General features: G+C 38.7%; 1 protein-coding gene across 3 annotated transcripts in view; it reads right to left on the reverse strand.

Moving 5' to 3' along the window:
* The window catches only part of LOC116507145 (phosphofurin acidic cluster sorting protein 2-like), a 171,859-nt gene that overhangs the window by 30,950 nt on the left and 115,916 nt on the right, over positions 1-24,993 (reverse strand). For all 3 annotated transcript variants that reach the window (XM_032215094.1, XM_032215093.1, XM_032215095.1), the window contains exons 3-7: positions 3,340-3,429; positions 2,793-2,918; positions 2,447-2,609; positions 1,253-1,344; positions 289-369 (exon numbers count right to left, since the gene is read on the reverse strand). In XM_032215094.1, the coding sequence (XP_032070985.1) occupies positions 289-369; positions 1,253-1,344; positions 2,447-2,609; positions 2,793-2,918; positions 3,340-3,429 (552 nt within the window). The remainder of the gene's footprint in view (positions 1-288; positions 370-1,252; positions 1,345-2,446; positions 2,610-2,792; positions 2,919-3,339; positions 3,430-24,993) is intronic.

Raw genomic sequence — 24,993 nt, forward strand, 5'->3', positions numbered from 1 at the left:
ACCAGAAAATATCACTATATTCTAAAAAAAAAAAAAGAATCTGAATCCAGAAAGAGGCCTATAACACACCTCACTCTGAAATCTATGCTGATGGAAGACTACATGAAATTCTCTCTTCCCCTCCCTCTCTCTGAATTTATTTAAGGATGGCACCTAGATTCCCTTGGGCGAAGAAAGGGGAAAAGTGAAGTGGGACTTGGAATCATGGTTTATTACGGAGTGCCTTTATTCCTGATCCCAGCTAAAGCCCACAGAAATCCACCCCCAGGAAAAAAGGGCTGACTTTACTCGGGTCATTGAAGTAGTTCGGATCATTTTCCGCCTGGCTTTCTTTGGCTTCCTCATTTCGTCCTCTTCGTCATATAAATCCTGAATAGAAAGAGAGGGCAATGCACTGTCATGACCATCTGGTTTCGGAGGGAGGCCTGTTAAATGAACTCCGTGATTCCTTGGATATTTATTAGAGAGTTTTAGAGAACAACAAATAGAGATTACACGGCTGATGATCAATTGAGGTGGGGAAAGTTGAGGTGGGGAATCTTCTCAGAAGGTATGTTTTAAAAGTCAGCTTATTCTGGGTCAAAATAATGTGTGCAATCCATTAGAACTATTTTAATAGTATCATTCCAGATACTTATTGGTTGTTCTCTGATAAATATCTCAATAGGTTTAACACTGTTGCTAGAAACCTCTTTTTCTTTCTTAATAGCTTTTGTTTCTCCCATAAGCATCCATCCACAGTGAAAAAAACCCTGCTATTTTTGGTAAGTGAAGGAGGAAAAAACCTTAATCACTTATTACATGTGTTTGAATTGCAGGACAAAAATCCATTGCATCTCAATTCTCAGAATGGGGCTTTCTTGTACTTTATCATCTACTAAACATCCTTTTAATCAATTGTATTCTCTCCCTCTCCTCTCCCCCCCCCCTTTCTTCTCTCCCTCTCCCTCCCCTAAGCCATTCTATAAACTGGGTACAGATTAGCTGCTGAAGTGGGAGGAAAGAGACTAGCAACTGATACTGGGACTTAGCACTAAAATATACTCCTTCCTTGACAGCTGGAAGGGTGACTCAAAAAGGTGTATTCTTCCTAATCTATTTTAATAAGAATGGGTAATCAATCTTGTTGTCCAAGTTTTATCATCCTCAAGGACTGAGGCTTTTGTAACTCAAATACGCTTGAAAAATACCCAGCTTTTGAATTCATGTCTTACAGGAAAGGTAGTAGAAAGGCACATATGTAGATACGTACCTGGCCCTGTACTGCATCATCACTGGCTTCCTGCTCAGAGGAAAAGCTGTCATCCTCTTCTTCAGAATAGTTATCAATATCTGGAGAGCGATCTAGAATAGAAAAAGATAGTTACCATGGCCACTCATGAATTGATACAGAAGAATGGAAGAAAATACTGCAATAAGGGCACTAGCTTTTCTAACGGAAGGCTACACGTGAATGGAAGGAAGTAACTGCAAGGTTCATAAGAAAAGTGACAAAGCACAACAGAATATAATGCCAATTCATCTCAGAAGGGAACAAATTTTGAAAGTTTAATCCCATTACAACTTGAGGTGTTTTTATTAAACATCACTAAACCATGCACTTCTTCAAAACATACTGAACTGATATTATATTTAAGGATTTTATATGCTCTTGAATGGAAAAGATCTCTGATGTCCTCTATGCGTGAATGGTGAATTAAACTGGGGGATTATGCCTCAAGGTCTAGAATAACTCCATATCTAAAAAGTAAATGTGATCTACAATTTAATCTCATTTGGAAGCCATTTCTAGGCAACAATTTTATCTGTAGAATTGTGCCGTTAAATGTGTCTTTTACGGTTCTTATTTTAATCTGAGATACAGTCTACACCAGTGGTAGTCAACCTGGTCCCTACTGCCCACTAGTGGGCATTCCAGTTTCATGGTGGGCGGTAGGGATTTGCTGTAACTCTGCTTTATAAATTTTATAAAGTAAAATTACTTTCCTACTTTATAAATCACCATTACTGTGGAACCGGTTGGCAGTTAGAAAATTTTACTACTAACAGAGATACAAAAGTGGGCGGTAGGTATAAAAAGGTTGACTACCCCTGGACTGCACATTCTTTAGTTTTTCAATGAAGCGTTTGGCTCTCTCCCTTCTGGTTGTGTTCCCAAGCGCATGCTACTGAAATGCTTCCTGCCTCAGGTAACAGAGGTAACCTATAGTTACAATTTGTGGAATTCCACTTTGAAGGTATCCAAACTGGGGCCAATTACAATGATTTTGGAGAGTGTATGCCAGTATTTAGCCACACGTTAGAAGAAGGATCACTAACGTTATTGTGGAGAAGTAGGAAAAAATACTTCAGGGTGGAATAACAATATAATTCAGACCTGACCAAAGGATTTGGGGCAAACTTCAACTAAACCCTGCAGGCTGAAGCTTTATAAACAAAACCTTACCAGATGCCTTGATTTTGGGACCAGAGGGGACATTTCCATCTTCATGATCAATAGGTTGACTAGAAAGTGAGTAGATGCTGATTTCAGCCACCCGGATGCTCACATCCTTGATGTTGCTGTGAAGGCCCAAAACCTGCCCTCCATCTGTGGGGTGTTGCATGACCTGAGTAGAGAATACAATACAAAAGGCCTCTAGCATAGACTAATACCATTCCCTGCTTTTCTTGGACAATGTGCAAAGCAACCAGTATTACTTTCTGGTCCTAAATCTACACCCTAAATAAGCATCCTCTTCCCCACCAGTTCCCGGATAGCTGTGCTACAATCTTTCTCCGGTTCCATTTACCTCAGCCATGTTAATGATGCCCACTGCCAAAGTCTTGTAGCCCAGAATAGTTCTATTCTTATACCGCTTTCTGCGCTGCAGCATGATCTGGAGCTTGTTACCATCTCTTTTCAGGAAATGTGGATACTGTAAAGAAAGAGTATTCACATGAAATACCATTTTTAAGATGCTTCTGGTGAAACATTCACAGAGAGGTAAAGAAGGAATATACCAGATCTCTCAAGCAGCCTCCATATTCCTTCATTTATGCTTCATTTTATAACCAGAGCACAAATGTGATTGGAAAATAGCCTCAAGCTGTGCTCAGAATAAACTAATTATGAAAATAAAATCCTTTGAACACTGTGGGCTTATTTCAGAATAAATATAGCAAGAATTATGCTTTAAGAATACCGATCATAGGTTACAAATAGAAGACAAACACTGTTTAACAATTCATAATATAGTTACTTGAAGTGCTATTTTTAAATACATTCATTCAAAATAGACAAAGAAAGCTTTTACTGAGGCACAATTCTTTATTTCTGCCCAAGAAAGTTAAAGTTACCTGCAATGAAAATGTTAACTCCAGATCAGTCTCCATCAAGCCTCCAGGCGGTAAAACATATTCATTGGATCTTAAGACTCTTTTTGAGCCCTGTAAAAGTCCAGGAACAATCACTGCATCATTACTTCAATTCACCTATCATAAAGAACAGGCATACACACACACACACACACACACACACACACACACACATACATACATACCAGTAGATAGATCAGTTATCTCTAAATCTCTATTTATGTGTTATACACACATGCATTACATACATCACACAAATACTAACCCATTCAACATGCATTACATATGATACTTAATAAGTCTCTTATTGGGAGCTGCAATTATTCACAAAGGCTAAGTAACTTGCTAACAATTAGAAGCCGAGAATTAAATACAAAATCACAGGCATAGTTTAGAAGTCCTTAATTTCCCTCTCTTTTTCAAAAACTCCTTCTCCAAATAGAGAACCACCGTCTTGTTTCCATATTTCTGTGCTAAGGTTTCTCTCACCCATCTTGCTGTTGCAGACACCATCTCCAGGATACATCCCAGTTCCATTCCACCTCTCTGAAATTGGGTTGCCTCCTAGGCCGTCCCATCTCAAACCAGTTTCTCCATCTCCTCTTCCTATTATTCTGGCAAAGGGGTCCACCACTCTTTTCTTTTAAAAAAATATCAGATTATCTCCCTGCTATATCTAATTCCCATGGAATTTCTCTGGAGAATAAAGATGCCAAGTGTCTAAACAGTAGCTCACTTTATTTAATTATTTAATCAAATCATCTAGCCTCTTATCTCACAGTTGCAACTTTAAAAGGCTTCTGACTGAACAATTTTGTCAAAGTGGGCATTCTGCAGGCACAGCAGGATGCTGGATATATAAAAGATCACAGATAAACCCGCATATAAAAATGCAAGTTTTGTGAGATGTAGCACTAAAAAACAAATCACTCCAACAGATCAATAATGGCACATTGGTACCCAGAAGTAATCTATTATAAGTCAGACCTAGAAGAAATGTGACGAAATGTAATTTGTTGCTATCCAAAGCTTCCATTTAAAATTAGAGAAAAACAAGCAGACTTCCCTCTTCAAATCGGTAGACTTCTTGTTGTCACCAAACTACTCTCTTAGCCTAAAACCACTACAGATTACAAAATTATCAGATTACAAAATAAAGACCCCCCCACCTACCACAGGACTAAACTATGCAATAAATAAATAAATCCAGATGCCTTTACAACTGTTTGGGCCATAGTGTGTGTGTGTGTGTGTGTGTGTGTGTGTGTGTGTGTGTACACTGTATCTGTATATACTGTAATATATATATTTATATTTATATTTTATTTATCAGCACAAATACAACATATGTATATATATATATATATATACATACATACATACATACATACATACATACATACATACATACATACATATATATATATATGATTTTTATTACAACCTTTAAACAAGATTAACACAAACTGATATAAGGTAAGGAAGAAGAAAAGAAAAAGAAATCAAAGAAAAAGCAAAAAGTGGAAGAAAAGAAAAGAAAAACGTTGAAGGAAAAGAGAAAACAAAAAAGATATAAAGAAATGGCTTCTGAAATTCTTCACAGCAGTTAAAATTACAAATATATATTTAATCTCTGTTTCTAAAGTTCCATCATACTGCTTTTCTCATCATAACCTATTGTGTTTAATTATCAAAGCATAGATCACAAATTCATTTTTTTTTCATTTTTACACAAAAAGGCCACCAGTCACCAAGAAATTTAGATAATAGCTTTTCTCTAATCAAAGTAGTCAATTTATCCATTTCAGCAATATCTATTAACTTAACCAACCATTCCTCTGTTTTGGGTAGTGTCCAACCTTTCCATCTCTGTGCATATAGTAATCTCGCCACGGTAATCATATACTGAAATAATCTTCCATGGCTTTTTTCTAACTGTTTATCCATTAATCCTAAAAAGAAAAGTTCCAGCTTCAATTGAATATTGGTCTTATCACTGTCTGCATCAAAGTATGTATTTGAATTCAACATTTTTCAGCTATTTTAATGTCCACCAAGAATGATAAAATGTCCTTTCATGTTGTTTACATTTCCAAAATACATTTGGAGTGCTTTTATACATTCTATAAAATTTCTCTGGCAGCACTACAAGATGTAATAACATCAGCACCAATATCAAAGTTATGTTAATAGTTAATCCTCCAGTGCAACATGCCCTCAACTGCATTCTGCTTTTACTATCAAATTATTATTATTTAGACAAAAAAATAGACACATACAGATCCAACAGCAGAAATGGCAACATTCCAAATAAAGTGGGAAAATATTTGAACTTTCCAAGAAAACTGGTACTGCCATTAAAGTGATATTTGGAAGATTTAAAAAAATGAAAAACTGGCTCCACAACTAAACCACTGAATCACAACTAATCAAGAAATCTGATTCTATCATAAGCGACCTGAACCAAATTAATGACCCTTTATTCCACTGTAGGAGTTAATTAACCTTCTATTGCCATAATGTTTACATTATTAAGACTGCTTTATGAATAGAGACTATATTTGTTTTACATTATTTGGGTTGGTAATTGCTGTCACCTACTTTCCATTAATGTTAATGATCACTAGTGATGATCATTAGTGAAAATTAATGCTAAATAAATCATCAGAATAGAGCTGGAAGGGACCTTGGAGGTCTTCTAGTCCAACCTCCTGCTCAAGCAGGAAACCCTATACCATATCAGACAAGTGACTGTCCAATCTCTTTTTAAAAATCTCCAGTGATGAACATCGGTGAAGATGTTGAATAGCCACTTGTCTGAAACAGTATAGGGTTTCCTGCCTATGCAGGGGGTTGGACTAGAAGACCTCCAAGGTCCCTTTCAACGCTGCTATTGTATTGTATTTGACGGCAAGCTGTTCTACTGGTTATTATTCTCACTGTTAGGAAGTTTCTCCTTAGTTCCATGTTGCTTCTCTCCTTGATTAGTTTCCATCCATTATTTCTTGTCCTACCTACAGTTGACTCCCCTCCTCTTTGTAGCAACCTCTCAAATATTAGAATACTGCTACCGGTATCATGTCACCCCTAGTCCTTCTAGACTGCTTTCACCTGCTTCCCCTATTAATATTATTAATTATGTGACCTTTCTCTATAATCATTGGTTCCCAATCCTCCACATTCTCTATTGCCATGTGCATTCTGATAATAATAGACAGAAACAAAGGCAAGATGCTTGTCTTATGCTTAGGACTAACTCGTAAAAAAGGATAGAGAATGTGTGGCTCTCTACAAGTTGCTGGACTCCAACTTCTATCATTCCCCCACCAGAATGAACAACAATTAGTAATGATGGAATCTGTAGTACAGTATTCATTTATTCATGTCTCATGATGTTCTATGGGCTTAATCTGGAATTTAGAGGGGATCATGAGAAAGAAAAGAAAGTTTGACTGGTACTTATATACTACCCTACTACTCTGGCTGGCAAGATGTTCTCAAGAATAGCAATAGCATTTAGACTTGCTGTATTTTTGGAGTATAAGATGCACCCTTTCCTCTCAAAACAGGGGCTGAAAATCTGGGTGGGTCTTTTACACTGAATACAGCGTTTTTTGCCTCCCAAAACTCCGCCCCTTCATCAAAATGGCCGTGCATAGCTTGTGGGAAGCTTTTAGAGAGCGCCTGGGGGCTGGGGAGGGCAGAAATGAGCAAAAAATGGGCCATTTTTTGCTCAATTTTGCCCCCCCCCAGGAGCACTCTATAAGCTTCCTAAAGGCTAACCATGCCGTTTTTTAAAAATGAAAAACAGGCCAACTTTCAAGAAAAACGGGTTGTTTTTTGCTCCCCCCCCCCAGGAACCCTCTGCAAGACCCCTAAAGGCTATTCATGCCTTTTTGGGGGGGAAAAACTGGCCGATTTTCACGAAAAACAGGCCGCTTTTTGCTCATTCCCCCCCTCCGAGCATTCTGCAAGACCCCTAAAGGCTATTCATGCCATTTTGGGGGGGGGGGAATGGGCCCGTTTTCGTGAAATTTTTTAATTTGCCTCTTCAAAACCTTGGTGCGTCTTATACTCCAGTGCGTCTTATACTCTGGAAAATACGGTATATACCGCTTCACAGTGCTTTACAGCCCTCTCTAAGTGGTTAACAGAGTCAGCCTATTGCCCCCAACAATTTGGGTCCTCATTTTACTGACCTCAGAAGGATGGAAGGCTGAGTTTGTTTGTTTGTTTATTGGATTTATATGCCGCCCTTCTCCCAAAGGACTCAGGGCGGCATACAACATAAAAAAACACATATTACAAGTGTTAAAAAGGAAATTAAATAAAGTATCCAAAAACAAACCCAATTAATATTAACAATAAAAATTTAAAAATTAGATTAAAATTAACAAATAAATTAATCGTTTATTTTATTCTGTTCAGGCCAGGCCGGCTTGCTGGAAAAGCCAACTTTTTAGGGCGTGTCAAAAGGACCAGAGGTCAGGGATTATGCAAAGCTCCAGGGGAAGCTCATTCCAGAGGAAAGGTGCTCCCACAGAGAAGGCGCTCCCCCTGGGGGTCACTAGCCGACACTGTCTGGCCGACGGCACCCTGAGGAGGCCAACTCTGTGGTATCGCACTAGACAGTGGGAGGCTACTGGTCAACCTTGATCAGATGGACTTGGACTGCCAAACTGCTGGCAATTAGTAGTCAGCAGAAGTAGCCTGTAGTACTGCACCCTAACTACTTCGCCACCACAGCGCAAGAAACCATTTCACGATCTCCTTTTCAATAGATCCAGAAAAAACTTTTCCATACTATACTGCAGAAAAGTTACCTTTCCGACCAATTATTAAGTTAGGCAAAAGTAGTGAGGCCCCATCACTTGTTAACCTTACTTCATTAAATTACATAGAAATAAACTTGATCCAGACACAGATATTATTTGATGAGAGGCTCAATTCAGCAGCATTAACCAGGATTAGCCCACCTCAGAGAAAGAAAAGGATTAACCACCCCAAGGTTTCCAGATGGTTTTAATAACTCTTGCACGTGTTCACTAAGACTCTGAGAGCTATACTGATGACACCTTTTTGATCAGTTTCAAAATATTAATTTACTGAGCGAGATCAAAACCAGTACCCAAAATATATTATATTTCAAAGCTGGAAGCATCACAGAAGAAAAGAAAAAAAGAATGCTAGTGAATATAAAATACTTTTTTTAAAAGGCCATCCAAGATTGTAATTAGCCCAACCCACTGTCTTTGTTTGTTTGTGGCTTTTTAACACATGGAACAGTTTTAACCTAATGTTTAAAAGAAAATTTTTCACCTCAAGTATTCTGGGCAACCATCCAGATATACTCCATGCGATCCTCTGTCAAGGAGATGTCATCCTCTCCTTAACACCTCCCAGGCATATTTTTTTTGACTGCCAAAAAATCATAGTGCTGCTTTGGCTCACTTTGAATTAGAGCAACATATTCAAAAAAAGCACACCGCACAGCACATGGAGAGTACTAACTCAGCACAAAGATGGGAAACTGCCTGCACAGGTTTAGGTCCTCAATGTAGAGCACATGACATAGCAAAGCACGCCTCTCCCTATAGTGAAATCGGTATGGGGTGGTGGTTGCATTACAGTACAGTAGTTTTGGTATAATTAAATTGCTATGTATGGATAGATATCCATCTGGTATCTAGTAAACTTTTAAGGAAATGCCAGATGTGCATTTGGACTCTGAAAATCTGAAGGTTCCTTACATGTAGAACAGAGGTGGTATTCAGCAGGTTCTGAACAGTTCTGGAGAACCGGTAGTGGAAATTTTGAGTAGTTAAGAGAACCAGTAAATACCAGCTCTGACTGGCCCCGCCCCCATCTATCCTCTGCCTCCTGAGTCCCAGCTGATCGGGAGGAAATTGGGATTTTGCAGTAACCTTCCCCTGGAGTAGGGGAGGGAATGGAGATTTTACAATATCCTTCTCCTGCCACGCCCACCAAACCATACACGACCAAGCCACGCCATGCCTACCAAGCCACACCCATAGAACTGGTAGTAAAAAAAATTTGAATCCCACTACTGATGTAGAAATATACATACGAATATAAAATTCGTATGTATACTTCATGTAAAATGATGAAGTCCAGTTTGAAAAAATCTGGGCAACTATTACAGGTGATCCTCGAATTATAACAGTTCATTTAAATGACCGTTTAAAGCAGGGGTAGTCAACCTTTTTATACCTACCGCCCACTTTTGTATCTCTGTTAGTAATAAAATTTTCTAACTGCCCACCAATTCCACCATAATGGTGATTTATAAAGTAGGGAAGTAACTTTACTTTATAAAATTTATAAAGCAGAGTTACAGCAACCCCTACCGCCCACCATGAAAGCTGGAACATCCACTAGTGGGCGGTAGGGACCAGGTTGACTACCACTGGTTTAAAGTTACAACAGCACTGAAAAAAGTGACTTACAACATGGTTGCATGATAAAAATTCAGATGCCTGACAACTGGTTCACATATATTTATGATGGCTTCAGTGTCCTGGGATCATGTGATCCCCTTTTGTGACCTGCTGAAGAGCAAAGTCAACAGGGAAAGCCAGATTTACCTAACAATGGTGTTAGCAATTTAACAACTGCAGTGATTCATTTAACAAATGTGGCACAAAAGTCATAAAATGAGGCAAAGCTCAAAAAGTTTTCACTTAGCAACATAAATTCGGGACTCACTTGTTGTTGTAAATCGAGGACTGTATATGGCAGAAAAGCTAGAGATCTCAACCCTTCTCTCCCCACAATCTCCTGGGTTTACACACCCTACCCTCTTCTCAGTGGAGAAGAGCTTAAATGCTGGGAAAGATTGAGGGCAAAAGAAGAAGGGGACGACAGAGAAGGAGGTAGCTGGATGGAGTCACCGAAGCAGTAGGTGTGAGCTTAAATGGACTCTGGAGGACGGTAGAGGACAGGAAGGCCTGGAGGAACAGTGTTCATGGAATCGTGATGGGTCGGACACGACTTCATAACTAACAACAATAACAATCTTGCTCTGATGAAGCCACTTGACAGATATTGCTGCCAATAAAGGAAAATATCTGCAGCTCAGGGTTGAAATGAGAGTCCTCGGTGCTCTTTGAGGTTGGTTGTTTTCTAGTCACTGATGATGTTACCTAGTTTGGGTAATGAAATGTCTGCAAGAAAACAACCAAGTACAGAAAACACCAAGGACACGGGCCCACCAGAGGTGGGTTGCTCCCGATTTTACTACTGGTTCACTTCATGCACGTGCCAGACGCATGCTATGCGTGCATATGCAGTTCAATGTAAATTGTTCTTTGCAGATGCACATAATAATTTACAGTGAACTGTGTATGTGCCTGCACTACTAAACAACATGCCGGCAATGGCAGCGGTGACCGGGGAACCGGTTCAGGGGCGTGGCCAGCCTGGGTCTCTGCCGGTTCTGTGATCTAGGTCAAATACCACTACCAGTTCGATTGAACTGGGAGCAACCCTCCTCTCCCTCCTCCCCTCCCCCCCTCTCTCTCATACACACACACACACACACACACGAGATATTGCTGCTTCCACTTAACCTCCTGGAGAATCCTAGGATACTCTCCCCAGTCCCAGCATATGAGGCAGATAAGAATTCCACAGTCTGTGGCCTTACTGGCAAATACAAAGGAAGTAAGAGTGATAAAAAATGAATTAAATTCTTCAGTGCTACCTCCTGGTCTTTACAGTGTTAAAGCAGCTCCATCTGACAACTGATAATTGAAATTACTATATATTTTTTTAAAAAGGAAAGGAGAAGATGCAAAAATACCTGTTCAGCATTAAGTTATCGCTGGTAAAAAGCATTCTATGGCAAGGAGATAAAAGTAAAGTGCTATTAAAACCAGTTAGCATGTTAAAGAAATCTCCCACATAAAACTGCAAAAGGGAAGATAAGATAAAGGTGATATATCTCCTAATAATATAAAGCGACTTCATTGCAAAGAGATACCAGGTTGCATATATCTTATCCAGGACAAGATATATCAGACATCATAAAGCTTAAATAATTGCATATATTCCAAAGTAAAATTACTGTTATAAAATATTACCAGCTAGACCTTTATATTTATCCTTCCCAATGTAATGCTCTTTATCTCAGTTATTCCCAGATCACTCAATCAGATGATCTCTGAGGATTTTAGTCAAGTACAGTAATTTCTGAAACTGCTCTCTTCAGCCTTGGTCCTAAACTTGTCCTTTTCTGTAGATGTCTCTCATCTCTCCTTCTCTTTATTGGCACTTGGATTTTAAAATGATAAAATCTTTCCTCTCCTCAAAGGGGAGCTGTTGAGACCTTGTTTGAGGTCTCCATGCAGTGAGCATAATCTCCCTTGCCTGAGGCCAAGATGTATATCCAGAATGTTCGGAGCTTACACTACACACAGCTGATAGCCTGGAGCACTGTGTGAAAGGGGAAACCCTCAACAAAATGTCCCATTTCCTGAGCTTAATTCTAGTTAGACTAAACTATTCCAATAAAATATGTGTGTAGCAAATTCCAGGTGATAAATAATGTCTCATTGCTTCTATTACGCAAACAAGCCAAGGCTTCTCCAAAATCTTACAAAGTTTATAGAAATAAGCTAAGCAGAAATATATAGGTCTTAAATTTTGTTATGAGCAGCATCCTCTGATACACATTGTGCATAATCAAGATAAAAACTAAGCCAAAAGGAAAAAAAGGAAAAACAACAGATATTCACCTGAAGACTAATTTGAATGAACTAACAGTCTTAACATGCAACAATGCTGAACTAGATAAACAGAAGAAATAGCTTGCCAGAAAACATGAGAGAGAAGTGTGTCTGGCAAGCCAGTGCTGAAAGAGAGAAGAGTTTTATCTGCTTCTACAAGGCCTACAATAGTGTATTGCTACGTATCTTGTAAATTAACAGCAAATTTCTGGCTGAGGTGTTAGATCAAGATCCAGAAAAGATGTATTTAAAAGTCAATCTATTAAAAAGCTGCTGCGCAGCCTTACACAATCAACCTTTCTTCTATCTCTGTTTGCATATGGAAGACTGATACACTATTTCAAAGATTGCTTCCAAGCAGAAATGAGAGGGATATGTGAATACCTGATACCTTGATAACTCTGCTATACTATAGAACTATAGAACTCAGAACTCTTGAAGATAGAACGATGTTTGATGATGCACATTTCTTAATATGGATCCTTTGATTTTCATTTCATTTCTAAGAATTATTGTTAGTGGATTGATGCAAGATGGCGGCGGCGATGGCTGCCTCAGTGAAATCCTCTCTAATGTTTTCTTTATTTTTTATTATTCTCTGTGATTCTCTATTCTTGATGAATGTATCTTCCCTTTTTATGCACACTGAGAGCATATGCACCAAAGACAAATTCCTTATGGGTCCAATCACACTTGGCCAATAAAGAATTCTCTTCTCTTCTCTTTTATTCTATTCTTTTATACAAATCAAATATCTTAGTTACTTTGCCACTAAAGAAGGGCAACAAGTTGTGAAACTCTGTTCCTCAATGACTTAATAAATTATAGATTCCTTTGACAGGCAAAAGGGTGTGTGTTATTTTAAATAATTTACCATTACTTATGTCCTAATATTTTGCAGATTGAAGTCTGCTTTAAATTTCGACCTTTGCTGACTGCGATTTCCTTTAGGGCCAATGTACATACATTCTCTGAAAAGGAGGGAAAGAGAATTTTTCTTACCGTCAATTTCTGAATCTCATAGTGTTCTTTGACCTTAAAAAAAAACCCTCCCTTCTGCAACAAGCAAGGAAGAAAACTACTTGTTTCTAGGAAAGGGAACAAATTAGTCCTTCCTGGCTGGACGGGTTGATTAAGCAACCATTAAAGTAATCCTAATAAGATGCAGGAAATAGCAAGCATGTAGACAGGGACCATTGAACCAAGTTCTGGCTGGAGATTTTTCCAGTAACTGAGGGAGTGATATTATGTGAGCAGTTACTAAAGCTATTAGTGAGTTATTCAAGAGAAAACAATTAGCATGTTTATCTTCTAAGAACATCATCCTGGAGGACTGGATGTCCATCATTACACCTAGTTTTGGGTTTTGTTTCAATTTTCTGATTCCATGACCACACAGCTTTAACAATCATCTTCAGACCTTCAGAGTGATTCTAGATTTTATAAACATTATCTCTCTCTCTCTCTCTGCCCCACTTCGGCAAATAAAAAAGGTTTTGTGAATATAGATATAAAAAGTAAGCTATTCCATAAAACATACATTAGAAAAAATTAACAAGAAACAGCAATTCAGCTGGGCTCACAGCTTGAATTACTGCCAAGAAGTGAGGAGCAACATGGCAAGGCCACAATGTTTTTCCTTCATAAAAGCAATCAGTGGCGTAGCCTAACTTCCAGAGGGAGGTGCTCTACCAACATCAATGAAAGCTGTTATTTGCAAACAGCTTTTACAAAAAAATAATGTAAAGAATATTTGGTTTTCTTTATGTTGACTGCACTGTATTTCAGGAAGAAAATGAGCATTAATCTAACTGAAGGGTCCCATTATGTTTGGGTAGCAATAAGCTTCTAACAGACTTGTCACAGATCTAGGAGCCTTGATAAGTGATTACTTTTATTTTTATCCTGACACCTGCAGAGAAGAAGAATCCAGCTTCAGAAAGCAATTTGTCACCCCAGATTTAGCACTGATAAAAGTAAAAAATAGCCTGCTGGCTGTCATTATAAATATGGATTATTTATCCTCTTAAGAATATGACAAAACACACACACACACACACACAGGGAGGGAGGGAGGGAGGGAGGGAGAAAGAGAAAGAGAGGGAGGGAAGGAGGGAGTGAAGGGAGAGACAGAGACAGAGAGGAAAAAAAAAACGAGATCCAGTAAAATATTATCTAAGTTTCTCAGTTTTTAATATTGACTTCCTTATTTCTCTTAATTTTATTCTCCAAATATATGCGATTTCCTGCAATACTGTCCATCAAAATATTAAGATCACAATCTGGATTAATGAAATTCCTGGTAGAATTCATGCCAGAATAAGTTAGATAACAGTTACTAAAAATATTACAGTACAGATAAGCATGATGTGATCTATAACCAAAAGGTTGAACCACCATAATCCCATGAAATATTTTAGTAGTTTGTCCATTCCTCAGACAACTATGCAAAAATAGACATTTCATGTTTTGGTTGTCAGTAATAAAGGACTTGTTCTTAAAAAGGAAAATGCAACGTTCTTTTTTTCTATGTTTTTGTTTTATTCAAAAGAAAGTTAAAATACAAATCTCCCCCCAAAATTTAAAAAAATTAAAAACAAAAAAATACAAAACAATTGAGAAAAAAGTGTACTGAAAAGAAATAAAATACATATACACATGTTATCATCCCTAATTGAATACTGATTAATACATTATTATATTGGTTCTCCCCCCTTGTGAAACAGGCTCCAAAATTTTTACACTATTTGCAAATTATTGACCTACCTTATATATAGCATGTTAATGACAAAATAGTTAAGAGGAACAACAACAACAACAACAACAATAATAATAATGACAAGGGTAAGGTTTCAAAACTCTCTGTTAACGAACTGTTATTATAATCCACTCATAGAAAATTTGCCATCACATCTTATCTATCCTAAATCACCCCAAAAGTTAAAAATAATCAAATATCCATGTTCTTAATACCATCTATTATTAATTGTGGTCTAAGTAAATATAATTAATTAAGTCTACTTGGTGTCTCAATCTTCCAAAAAAAAAAATCCATATAAAAGTGATTCTATATGGGCCCTCAGCCTCTTAAGAAAGAAAAATTTCTCACTTCCCCATTCAGTCATACTTTTAGTATTGTAAAGAAATGCAGGCTTGAACTTCAAAGAGGCGCATAAGATCAGCTCAGTTAGCTCTCTGGCTGTGGAGTACATATCTTTTTGGTCTGCAACTTTCATATCAGAGTCCTTTTGTGAATCTAACTTATCCAAAACTACATGCCTCTGCATAATTTCCATGGCCATTATAATCCCATAAACTTTTTTTAAAAAAAACCTAAAAGTTGCATGTTACCAAAAAGTTTTTTCCGTAGATTTCAACTACCCTTGTTAGTCTCTAACCTGATACATTTGTTACTCTATGAAACTTGATCAGCGAACATAGAACAGTGAAGCAGAAGGAAACAGGTAAGATATTTTTGGGACACTTCGATCCAAATAAAAATACAAAAGAAATAAACAAAATAAATAAATGTTTTGCAAATACAAAAAATACAAAAATCCTGTAGTGAGAGTCCAATAATAATAATAATGTAAATTAAATGAAGGCACTTCAACATCCAAAAGGATGAAATGTAAGAAGGAGGGTTATTCAAAACAACTACATAAATCAAAGGAAAAGGAAAAGGAAAAAAAAAACAGCTAAAGTCCAACAGAGGGTTGAAATAAATTAGCATTCAAGTAGCTGATCAACTTTTAAAGATAAAAAGCAGAGTAAAACAATAAATTCAAAAGTGAAAGTTAAAACCCAGGCCTGCTTAGAAAACAAAAATGCTGACAGGAAGATGGATTTGTTCAATGACTTTCTGACTGCTCCCAGAGGGAAGTGGTATCTTCAGGACTCCCATTCCCAGGTAGGTCCATAACTGTCCAAAAGTCATCTTGGGTCATTCCTAAGTGCTCCCATACAATTCCAGGGAGCAGCACTACCAGAGAATCAGCTTTGGCAGCAAAAACAGCAGATTGTCGGCAAGAAAAATAAAAGAGACTGGGAAAATGCAACATACTGAAGCATCAATTTTTAACCAGCTTCAGCAACATTGGAACAGAAAGGAAAAAAACAGAAAGGTGACAACCAGTCTAGCTGTATGAAAGAATTTTTTGGGAGCTTCCATTAATAATAGTAAAGTCACACCTAACCATTCAAAAAGACCAGTCTGTGAATGCATAAGTACTGTATATAACCATTAATTTGGCCTTGCCAAACATCAATAGAAAGGCTGAAATTAATACCTTGCCAAAATATTTAATGTGCTTACAGAAGAAGATTGTCCTATGAGAAATTTCCCACGAAGATTACAATCTGTTGAAATGTCTGTTAGGAAAAGGATTGCTGTCTTTTATTTGTGGTAGTTTCATGGTTTCTCATAGTTAAATGCTTCTCAATATAACCCAAGGTCACCCTGCTGACTAAAGCAGGAATAAATAGAATTCATGGTCTTCTGATTTCTAGCCTGATGCCTTAACCATTACATCAAATTGATTTTCAATATAATATACACCAGAGGTGGTATTCAGCCGGTTCTCTCTGGTTCGGACGAACCAGTAGTGGCAGCTCCGGGAGGTTCTGGCCACACACACCCCCAATATCATGTCCAAGCCCTGCGCATGCGCAGACATAGTGTGTGTGAGCACAGAGAGAGAGAGAGAGAGAGAATGCTCACATTTGCGAACCAGTAGGGAAAGTAAGTGAATCCCACTGCTGATATACACACGTTAAACAATACAGATCTAACTACAAACACTGATCCGATCAAATATGTTTCAAATCAAAAATCAAAAGCAACGTATTTATAGCTTTCATAACATAATTCTAATTATGTTAGAATGAAAGCCAATGCTTCCCAGGAGTGATTTAAAAAAAAAAGCTTTTAGAGGTAAAGGACAGATTTGCTATAAACCTAAAACCTCAATACAAACCACCACAGATGTTAAAAAGCATCATCCAGAGCTATCCAGAAATATTTCAGGTTATTTTCAGAGCGATGATAGATACATGCTGGCTGGCAAGAAACATGTCCATGAGGCCTTGCAGTGTGCAACATTACATATCTGATCTGATTAGGTGAATTGGTATTTGGAACGTCAGTGTTTTCGCATGAGTCCTGTTACATAACATGGGCAATGTCAGGTTTCTCAGCATGAATTAGATACTCATTTTGAGCAAAGTAGCGCATGTTAATTTCCTGCCTCCCTCTCCTTTTTTAAGTTCTTCCTTTATTTCCTGGGTGTTATTATCTCATCTTTTTAACAGCTGGTTATAACACCTAAATAATCTCCCACAAATTGAATTAATAATTGTTTTTGTTCTAAGGCCTCTATAATTATTCATGTCAGGAAGCACTGTTTGCTGTGGAACCGGTAAATGAGCCTGGACTAGACTTGGCTTCTGCTATCTTCTTTTGCTATTTCCCCTCATTGCAAGAAAGCTGAATTCCTTCTTTCCTTCCTTTTTTTATTGAATTTATGCCCTCCCTTTCTCTTTATTTCAATATTTCAAAAGCTTAAAATACAAGCATATGAAACATAATGGCTTTATTCCACTTAAAAACCAACATTAAAAAAAAAAACTTATAATGAATGTATAAGAAATATTTTCTCGTTACTGAAAAAGTGAGAGCTAAATGTATATCCATAGGGCACACATTATAGTTGTGTGCTACACAGAAGGCAACCTTTTCTCATATACTCTATAGTCAAGTTTCCTGCAACGAGGCATCTATGAATGAAGAAGACCTTTCCTGCTCAGCCAAGTAACCAAATAGTTTCATAGCAAGACAGATGATCTTAAGCTGTTTGGAGTTTAGATCAACACCCGTTTCTTAAACTGTGGCTGAAAGGCAACTGAACTGTCAAAATATGTTTTAATGGTTCCTACTCCTTACACTTGTCAGCAGCCTGGCCAATTACAATTTCTGGATACTTTTCAAGCACAATCACACATAATGCACACTGCAGCAGTTGGGATGGATTGTAACCAAGTGTGGAAAACAGTTGTTCAATCTTTCCCAACGTTGGGGCACTAACCAGAGGTGGTATTCAGTAGGTTCTGACCAGTTCTGGAGACGGAAATTTTGAGTAGTTCAAAAAACCAGTAAATATCATCTCTTACTGTCCCCGCCTCCATCTATTCTCTGCCTCCAGAGTCCCAGCTGATTGTGAGGAAATAGGGATTTTGCAGTAACCTTCCCCTGGAGTGGGGAGGTTAATGGAGATTTTACAATATCCTTCCCCTGCCACGCCCACCAAGCCATGCCATGCCCACTAAGCCACACCCATAGAACTGTTAGTAAAAAAAATTGAATCCCACTACTGGCACTAACCATAGTGGTACAAATGTGCCAATTGCAATGTTGCTGAATGGTTCTTACATTTTTTTCTTGATGTACAATCTCCGTCATTCAGCCTATTGTTGAGTTTATGCTTCAAGGGTACTGATCACTTACTTGAGGTTTGAGTTAGGTGTCATCAACACACTGATGACACCTCTCTCCAAAGCCCCTAATAATCTCCTCTAGCAGTTTGAGCATATGTTTCAGCTTTCACAATAAGACAGAATCCTGAGGATCATCATAAAATAATGAATTTCAGCCCTATAAAGTAGACCAGGCTAAGAAACCATTTCATATAGATTTTAAATTACTTCCATTGGAAAATCAATTGTGAAACTCAGAAAGCTCTCGTTTTGTTTTCTTTCCATCCCTGGGGTCTAGATACATCTGGATAAGTTTGATTTTCTAGGCCCAGAGGGCAAAAATATTCCCCTTTCCAAGCTTAAGTAAACCCAGACAATCATCCAGGTATATATCTTTGTTTTCTGCATTAAACACAAAAATTGTTGCACTCTAGGATGAAAATGCTGTAAGCAACTCACATAAAAACCTGAATTTAACGACTGAAAAATTAGACTCCAGAGATGAAAACGAAACGAGAGCCTCCTGAGTTTCACAAGAAAGCCATTGCTCGTTTGAAAGAATGAGAATCCAAGCCATATGAGGCTACATATCAATCACACTGGCTGTTTCCTCAGTTGTTCTAATGGGATTGGAGGGGAGGGGAACGGAAGAGAAGAAATACACAGCTACAACAGTTACTTCAGAGATTAGCTGATTTGTTCTGAATTAAAATCTCAAATTCAATGTTGTAGATAATAGCGTCTTCTTAGACTGCTCTTTGATTTAAACACTGCTGGTCTGCACAATTAAAATATTATATTTGCAGGTGCAATCTTCCTATATTGTTTAAATACCATTTCTCATTCTCAGCATAAACTAAGCTTTCTTAGGTTGCCTGGAAACTGCAGAAAATAACAGAGAAATGGGGTCACAACTGTGTATTACACAGCTCCTCCCAACATCTTGCCACCTCAGTATTGGGAGCAGTAGTAGTCTACTGCTAAGTCTACTGCTATATTTTACTACTGCCATGGGATGAGTATGGCTGAGGAACTAGATAGAGACCACAAACATCCCCTTGTGGCTCCCATCCTCCTCTTCCCCCAAATGGTTTGGTGCAATGGGCTGTAAAAAAAAAAATACATGAGGAAAAGCTGCAGCCTAGACAATGATCAAAATCAAAGAATCTCACCCCAAAGAAGGAATGGGGGCATGGAGGCATTTTGGAAGAGCCCCCCCCCTTCTCTGGAAAGCAAAGGTAAGGGAACATGAGAAGTGCTTTCAGACTCATAACCTTACAATAAGGATAGAGCCAGTATTCTCTCTCTCTCTCTCTCTCTCTCTCTCTCTCTCTCTCTCGCTCGCTCTTTCTCTCTCTCTCCCTCCCTCCCTCCCTCCCTCCCTCCCTCCCTCTCTCTCTCTCTCTCTCTCTCTCTCTCTCTCTCTGCTTCAGAGAGAGGGGGGAGGGAGGAAGAGAGAGAGTATCCCTCCTTCCTTCAGCCCAACACTCTCGCTGGCATCCCAGCCAGATAAGAGGGACTGCAGAGGATCTCCTCGAGTCTAGGGCAGCGAGTCATTCGATGGGAAACTTGTCTCTTGGAAGGAATGACCCAGCTTGGCTCCTGCTTTCGATCTGCCGCCCAACGACCGAACGGAGAAGGGAAGAGGCAGGAGAGACGAGGCAGGAGAGATGAAGCGGGAGCCAAGCTGGGTCATTCCTTCCAAGAGGCAACTTTCCCATCGAATGACTCGCTGCCCTAGACTCGAGGAGACCCTCTGCAATCCCTCTCGTCTGGCCGGGATGCCAGCGAGAGTGTTGGGCTGAAGGAAGGAGGGATACACATGCTCGCGCTCTCCCTTCCTCTCCTTCCCTCCCTCCCTCCCTCCCTCTCTCTCATAGTCTTGGTCAAACCACTTCTGAAATGTAGTGCCTGTAATGCAATGCAGCTTGTGGTGGTGCTCCAACTGATAGGCATTGTGCTACCTGCTGTAGAGAGTGAGGGTCCTACAGATATCACCAAAGTAAGGAATGTCAAGTAATGTAAAATGAGAGGAATCCCAAATATCCTCCCCCCACTCCAAGTCTGATTCATCTTTGGATTTAGTTAGTTTCCATTCTACCACCACCCAATGTGTGCCAAGCTCAGAATAAGGCTTATTCTGACAGAAAAAAACTCCATTTTAAGCCAAAGCAATTTGGTGTCTGATATTTTACACCTTCCAGGAAGGCAGCAGAGCAGCCTTTCTCAACTTAGCACCCTCCAAGTATATTGGACAATAACCTCTTTAATTTCTAGGCAATACGAGGGCCTAGACTTAGTACCCAGACAACTAGGAGGAGCTGAATTGGGGAAGATTACAATGGACTTTAGAACAGTAACTCATCGGGCTTCACTTTACCATCAGCTGGTGTCAGAGTACAGATACTCCTCAACTTACATAGCTGAGTCCAATATTTCCATCACACTGCATCACACTCATGTTGGAAGCACTAAGGCACTTCCAGGTTGAAAGGAGTAGCCGGTGGGTGACAGCACCGTTGCCTGGGGGACGACCAGTTGGGGGCTCCTTTCATGTCCTTGGCAGGAGTTGGGAGTGAAGAATGGGAGCTCACCGTGTCCTATGGCAGCCCTGGGGCCTCAAATATGGGCTTGCTGCTTGTCAACTCAGCATCGTAACCATACGAGCCACCGTACTCTCCAACATTTATATTGCTAAGCAGGAGAGTTCACTGCAGCTGTTAAGTGAAATCATGCATTCGATAAGGGAATCTGGGTTCCCTGATTGATTTTGCTTGCCAGAAGCCAACCGGGGAGGTCACAAATGGTGATCACAGGATCCTGGGACAATGCAACGATCATAAATATATGCCAGTTGGCAAGTGCCGGTTGATCAGGTGACGAGAGGGGTGCTGCAACAGTGATAAGGATGCAAACTAGTCATAGGTCACTTTTTTCAGTGCCATTGTAACCTCGAGAGGTCACTAAATGAATGATCGTAAGCCGAAGATTACCTGTAAGGAAAGCTTTCCAAGAATCTATACTATGATAAAGAATTTCGGGAAACGGCACCATTTTTGTCCATCAAGTTAGGGGAAACCTCATGGGCTACAGTTCAGTGCATCTTGTTGTTGTCTATCGTGCACTGTGTAGATCACCCCTGATACGCTTTCAAAAAGCAACTTTAAAAACAACAGCTTCAATTCTTAATCCTGGATTTAAATCCTAATGGCTGCCTAGAGGGAATGCAAAGCTCTCTGCCTCTTCCCCAGCCTGCTTTTAGTGGCATCAGCAGCTTTTCCAACAGCTGAACAGGGCACAGGAAGGGCAATACCTCTCTAGGTTCGCTTTTTCCACCTAGAGAGCCTCCGTGAAACAAATGGTTTAAATACCTTAATTAGTAGAAAGAACATTGTTTTCCAAAGAAAAATACTATTCTGATTTTTAAAGACATTTTATCTATATATACATCATAATCAGTGATGGGATTCAACCGGTGTAACAATCGGTCCGCTTAGCGCGTGTTTTGCACTTGCACGCATAAACGCAGTGCATTTGAAAACAGCTCTAAAACTTACCTTCTACTACAGCCCATGAGTAAAACAGTTGAGGCCTAGCCGCGCCTATCAGCTGGGCTTCAAACAAATGAAATATAGGACAGACTAGCGCAGGTGTGCATGGGCAGGGCCAACTGATTGCCAGAACTGCTGGTTCACCCGAACCGGTCCAAATTGGCTGAATCCCAACCCGGATCATAATCCATGGGAACCAGTAAATTCTATCCTCCATTCTCAGTACAAATTATTAGATTAGAAAGGCCCTTTATGAAATTCATCACTCCTCACCCTGACTCTCTTCAATTTTAGACAAATACATGCCCCGCTAATAATTTTTTTAGAAATAGTAGCCAATGAGCCATCTTTTTAGACAAAGCAGTTAGGCGCTTCAAACCACTCTGCAATTCATGTATTAAACAACAAATAAACACTCAATAGTACATGGCAACCAATTATGGTCTTTTTTGTATGGTGTGTGCATTTTTAGCCATGTTTGCACACTCATGCAATTAAATTTTAAATTGAATAGTTCCAGTTTTTTTTAATAGTCACATTTAGAAATGTTATAATTAAAAGCCTTTTACAAAAAAAGGATATATCCCGATAGTATTCTTCTTATCCCATTGTGCTGAAGCTATCAAAGTCTCCTAACGCGCTGCTAGCAATGGGATGGTTAGCGGCACAACTGTATTCATACATTATTTTAATGTGCATCAAGATTTTTTTTAATACTCAGAATGTTATGATTCCTCAAGGAAAGAAAAAAAGCATATTTGGATACTTTCTATAGAAAATATAGAAAAGTATAGAAAACCCCTCAAGTATCCTGAAGTTTTGAATGCCCCTGACAATATTTTTAAAAGTTCTCACTTAATCGGTAAATGTTTTATTTAAAATCATCAGCAGTTTAATTTATGGCACCAAATCTTGACAATGTAACAGTCTCCTAATAAACTATTGAGGCAAGTACAAAAGAGGGTAACGGCATTTTGGAGTTGTTATCAGAAAGACAAGCTCAATTCTTATGGTCCAGCAAGAAAACCATATACAGGTAGTTCTCAACTTACAACAGTTTATTTAGTGACTGTTCAAAGTTACAACGGCACTGAAAAAAAATGAAATGACCGTTCTTCACACGTATGACCATAGCAGCATCCCTATGGGCACATGATTTTCATTTGGATTCTTGACAACTGATTCATATTTATAACGGTTGTAGTATCCCAGGGTCATGTGACCATTTTTTGCGACCTTCTGACAAGCAAAGTCAATGGGAACCTCAGATTCACTTAACAACTGTGCTACTAATTTAACAACTGAAGTGATTTGCTTAACAAATGTGACAAGAAAAGTCGTAAAATGGGACAAAAACTCACTTAACAAAATTCTCACTTAGCAACATATATTCTGAGATCAATTGTGGTCAAAAGTTGAGGACTACCTGTAGACTGCATTTCAGAATGAACAATCCCAATAGAAGAAATATTTGTAAATCAGGATTGAACTATGGGGTCCTTGGTGCTCTCTGATCTTAGTCATTTGCTTGCAGACATTTCATGATTCAATTAGGGAATGTCACCAATGCTAGTGGATGTGGGATTTGCTCCCTGTTTATGTACAGTAGCTTGCTTGCCAGTGTTGGTGGGGGCATGGTTTTCTTCTTGAGGGCTCCTTGATTAGGGTATTGTTTTCTGCTTGATTGTTTCTCTAGTGGTAATTCCTGTTTATCTGGCTGGTGGCTGCTGGAGAGGATGTGTTAGGGACTTTTTATTTCCTTCTTAGCTTTTTGTTTTGTTTCTTGAATAGTATATAAATGTGGTTTATCTCAATTTGTCTATTGATGGGTGATTTGTCTGAATGCCAATCATCCAATAATTTCCTAGCATTTTTTGGCTTTAGCTTGATCTAGGATGCTCACCGTTTCACATCTGAAACTATAGTTGAGTCTGTACCTGTGTTGTGAGATTAAGGAGTTTTCATCATGTCTTCTGGCTGTATGAGTTTCCACTGTATATTGTATGTGACTTCTGTTTCTTTTTTCTTCTTAGTTACTGGATCTTAAGATGTTTCTGTGGGCTTTGGTAGATTTGCATGCTACTGTGGTGCCATGTGGTTATAATATCTTATTAGTAATTTCTGAGATATTTTTGAAGTATGGCACCCAAAGGATGTATGTGTGGATTGAGTGGTGATATGTTTTTTTTAATGAAGTGGTATAGGTACCCATTTTGTAGAAATATGTTTTATATGTGGTCTAATTCCTTTTTCTAGTGTTCCAGGTTACTCTACTGACTAAATAATGTTCTTAAACAGCACCTCTTGCAGGAATTTGGGTTTTCAAGTTTGGTAATGGGATTCTTTGTTAGGGTGGGTTACGTTTTGATAGGCTTGAGTTTCTAATTTGCATTGTTTCCTCTGCAGATGAGGATATCCAGGAAAGATAGTGTTTACTTCTTCTTTGTGAATTGTGTTCCTTTGAAGTTATTGTTGATTGTCTCATGTATCTTCTCTAGTTGTTCCTTTTTTTATTATGACAAAGATATCATTTATATACTGGATCCATACTTTTGGTTTTATGCATGAGAGTGCTATAGTTTCTAGACACTATATTATGGTATCTGCTATGAGTTCTGAGAATAGTAATCCCATGGGTATTCCTCTGATTTCGTGCTATATTTGTCAATCAAACTGAAAGTATATAGTGTGGCAGAGGTTGCTAAGTTCCATGATACTAGATATTTTGATTTTAGTGTTATTTGATTAGGTCAGGTGTGTTGGATATGCTGCCCTGGATCTTTTGCTAGTTCTCAATCTTTGGCTATGACATTGAATGAAACCATAATTTCATCTTCTTCTATTTTTAAGTCTCTGATTTTTCTGGA

This window comes from Thamnophis elegans, chromosome 4 (assembly GCF_009769535.1).
Source record: "Thamnophis elegans isolate rThaEle1 chromosome 4, rThaEle1.pri, whole genome shotgun sequence".
Classification (NCBI taxonomy): domain Eukaryota; kingdom Metazoa; phylum Chordata; class Lepidosauria; order Squamata; family Colubridae; genus Thamnophis; species Thamnophis elegans.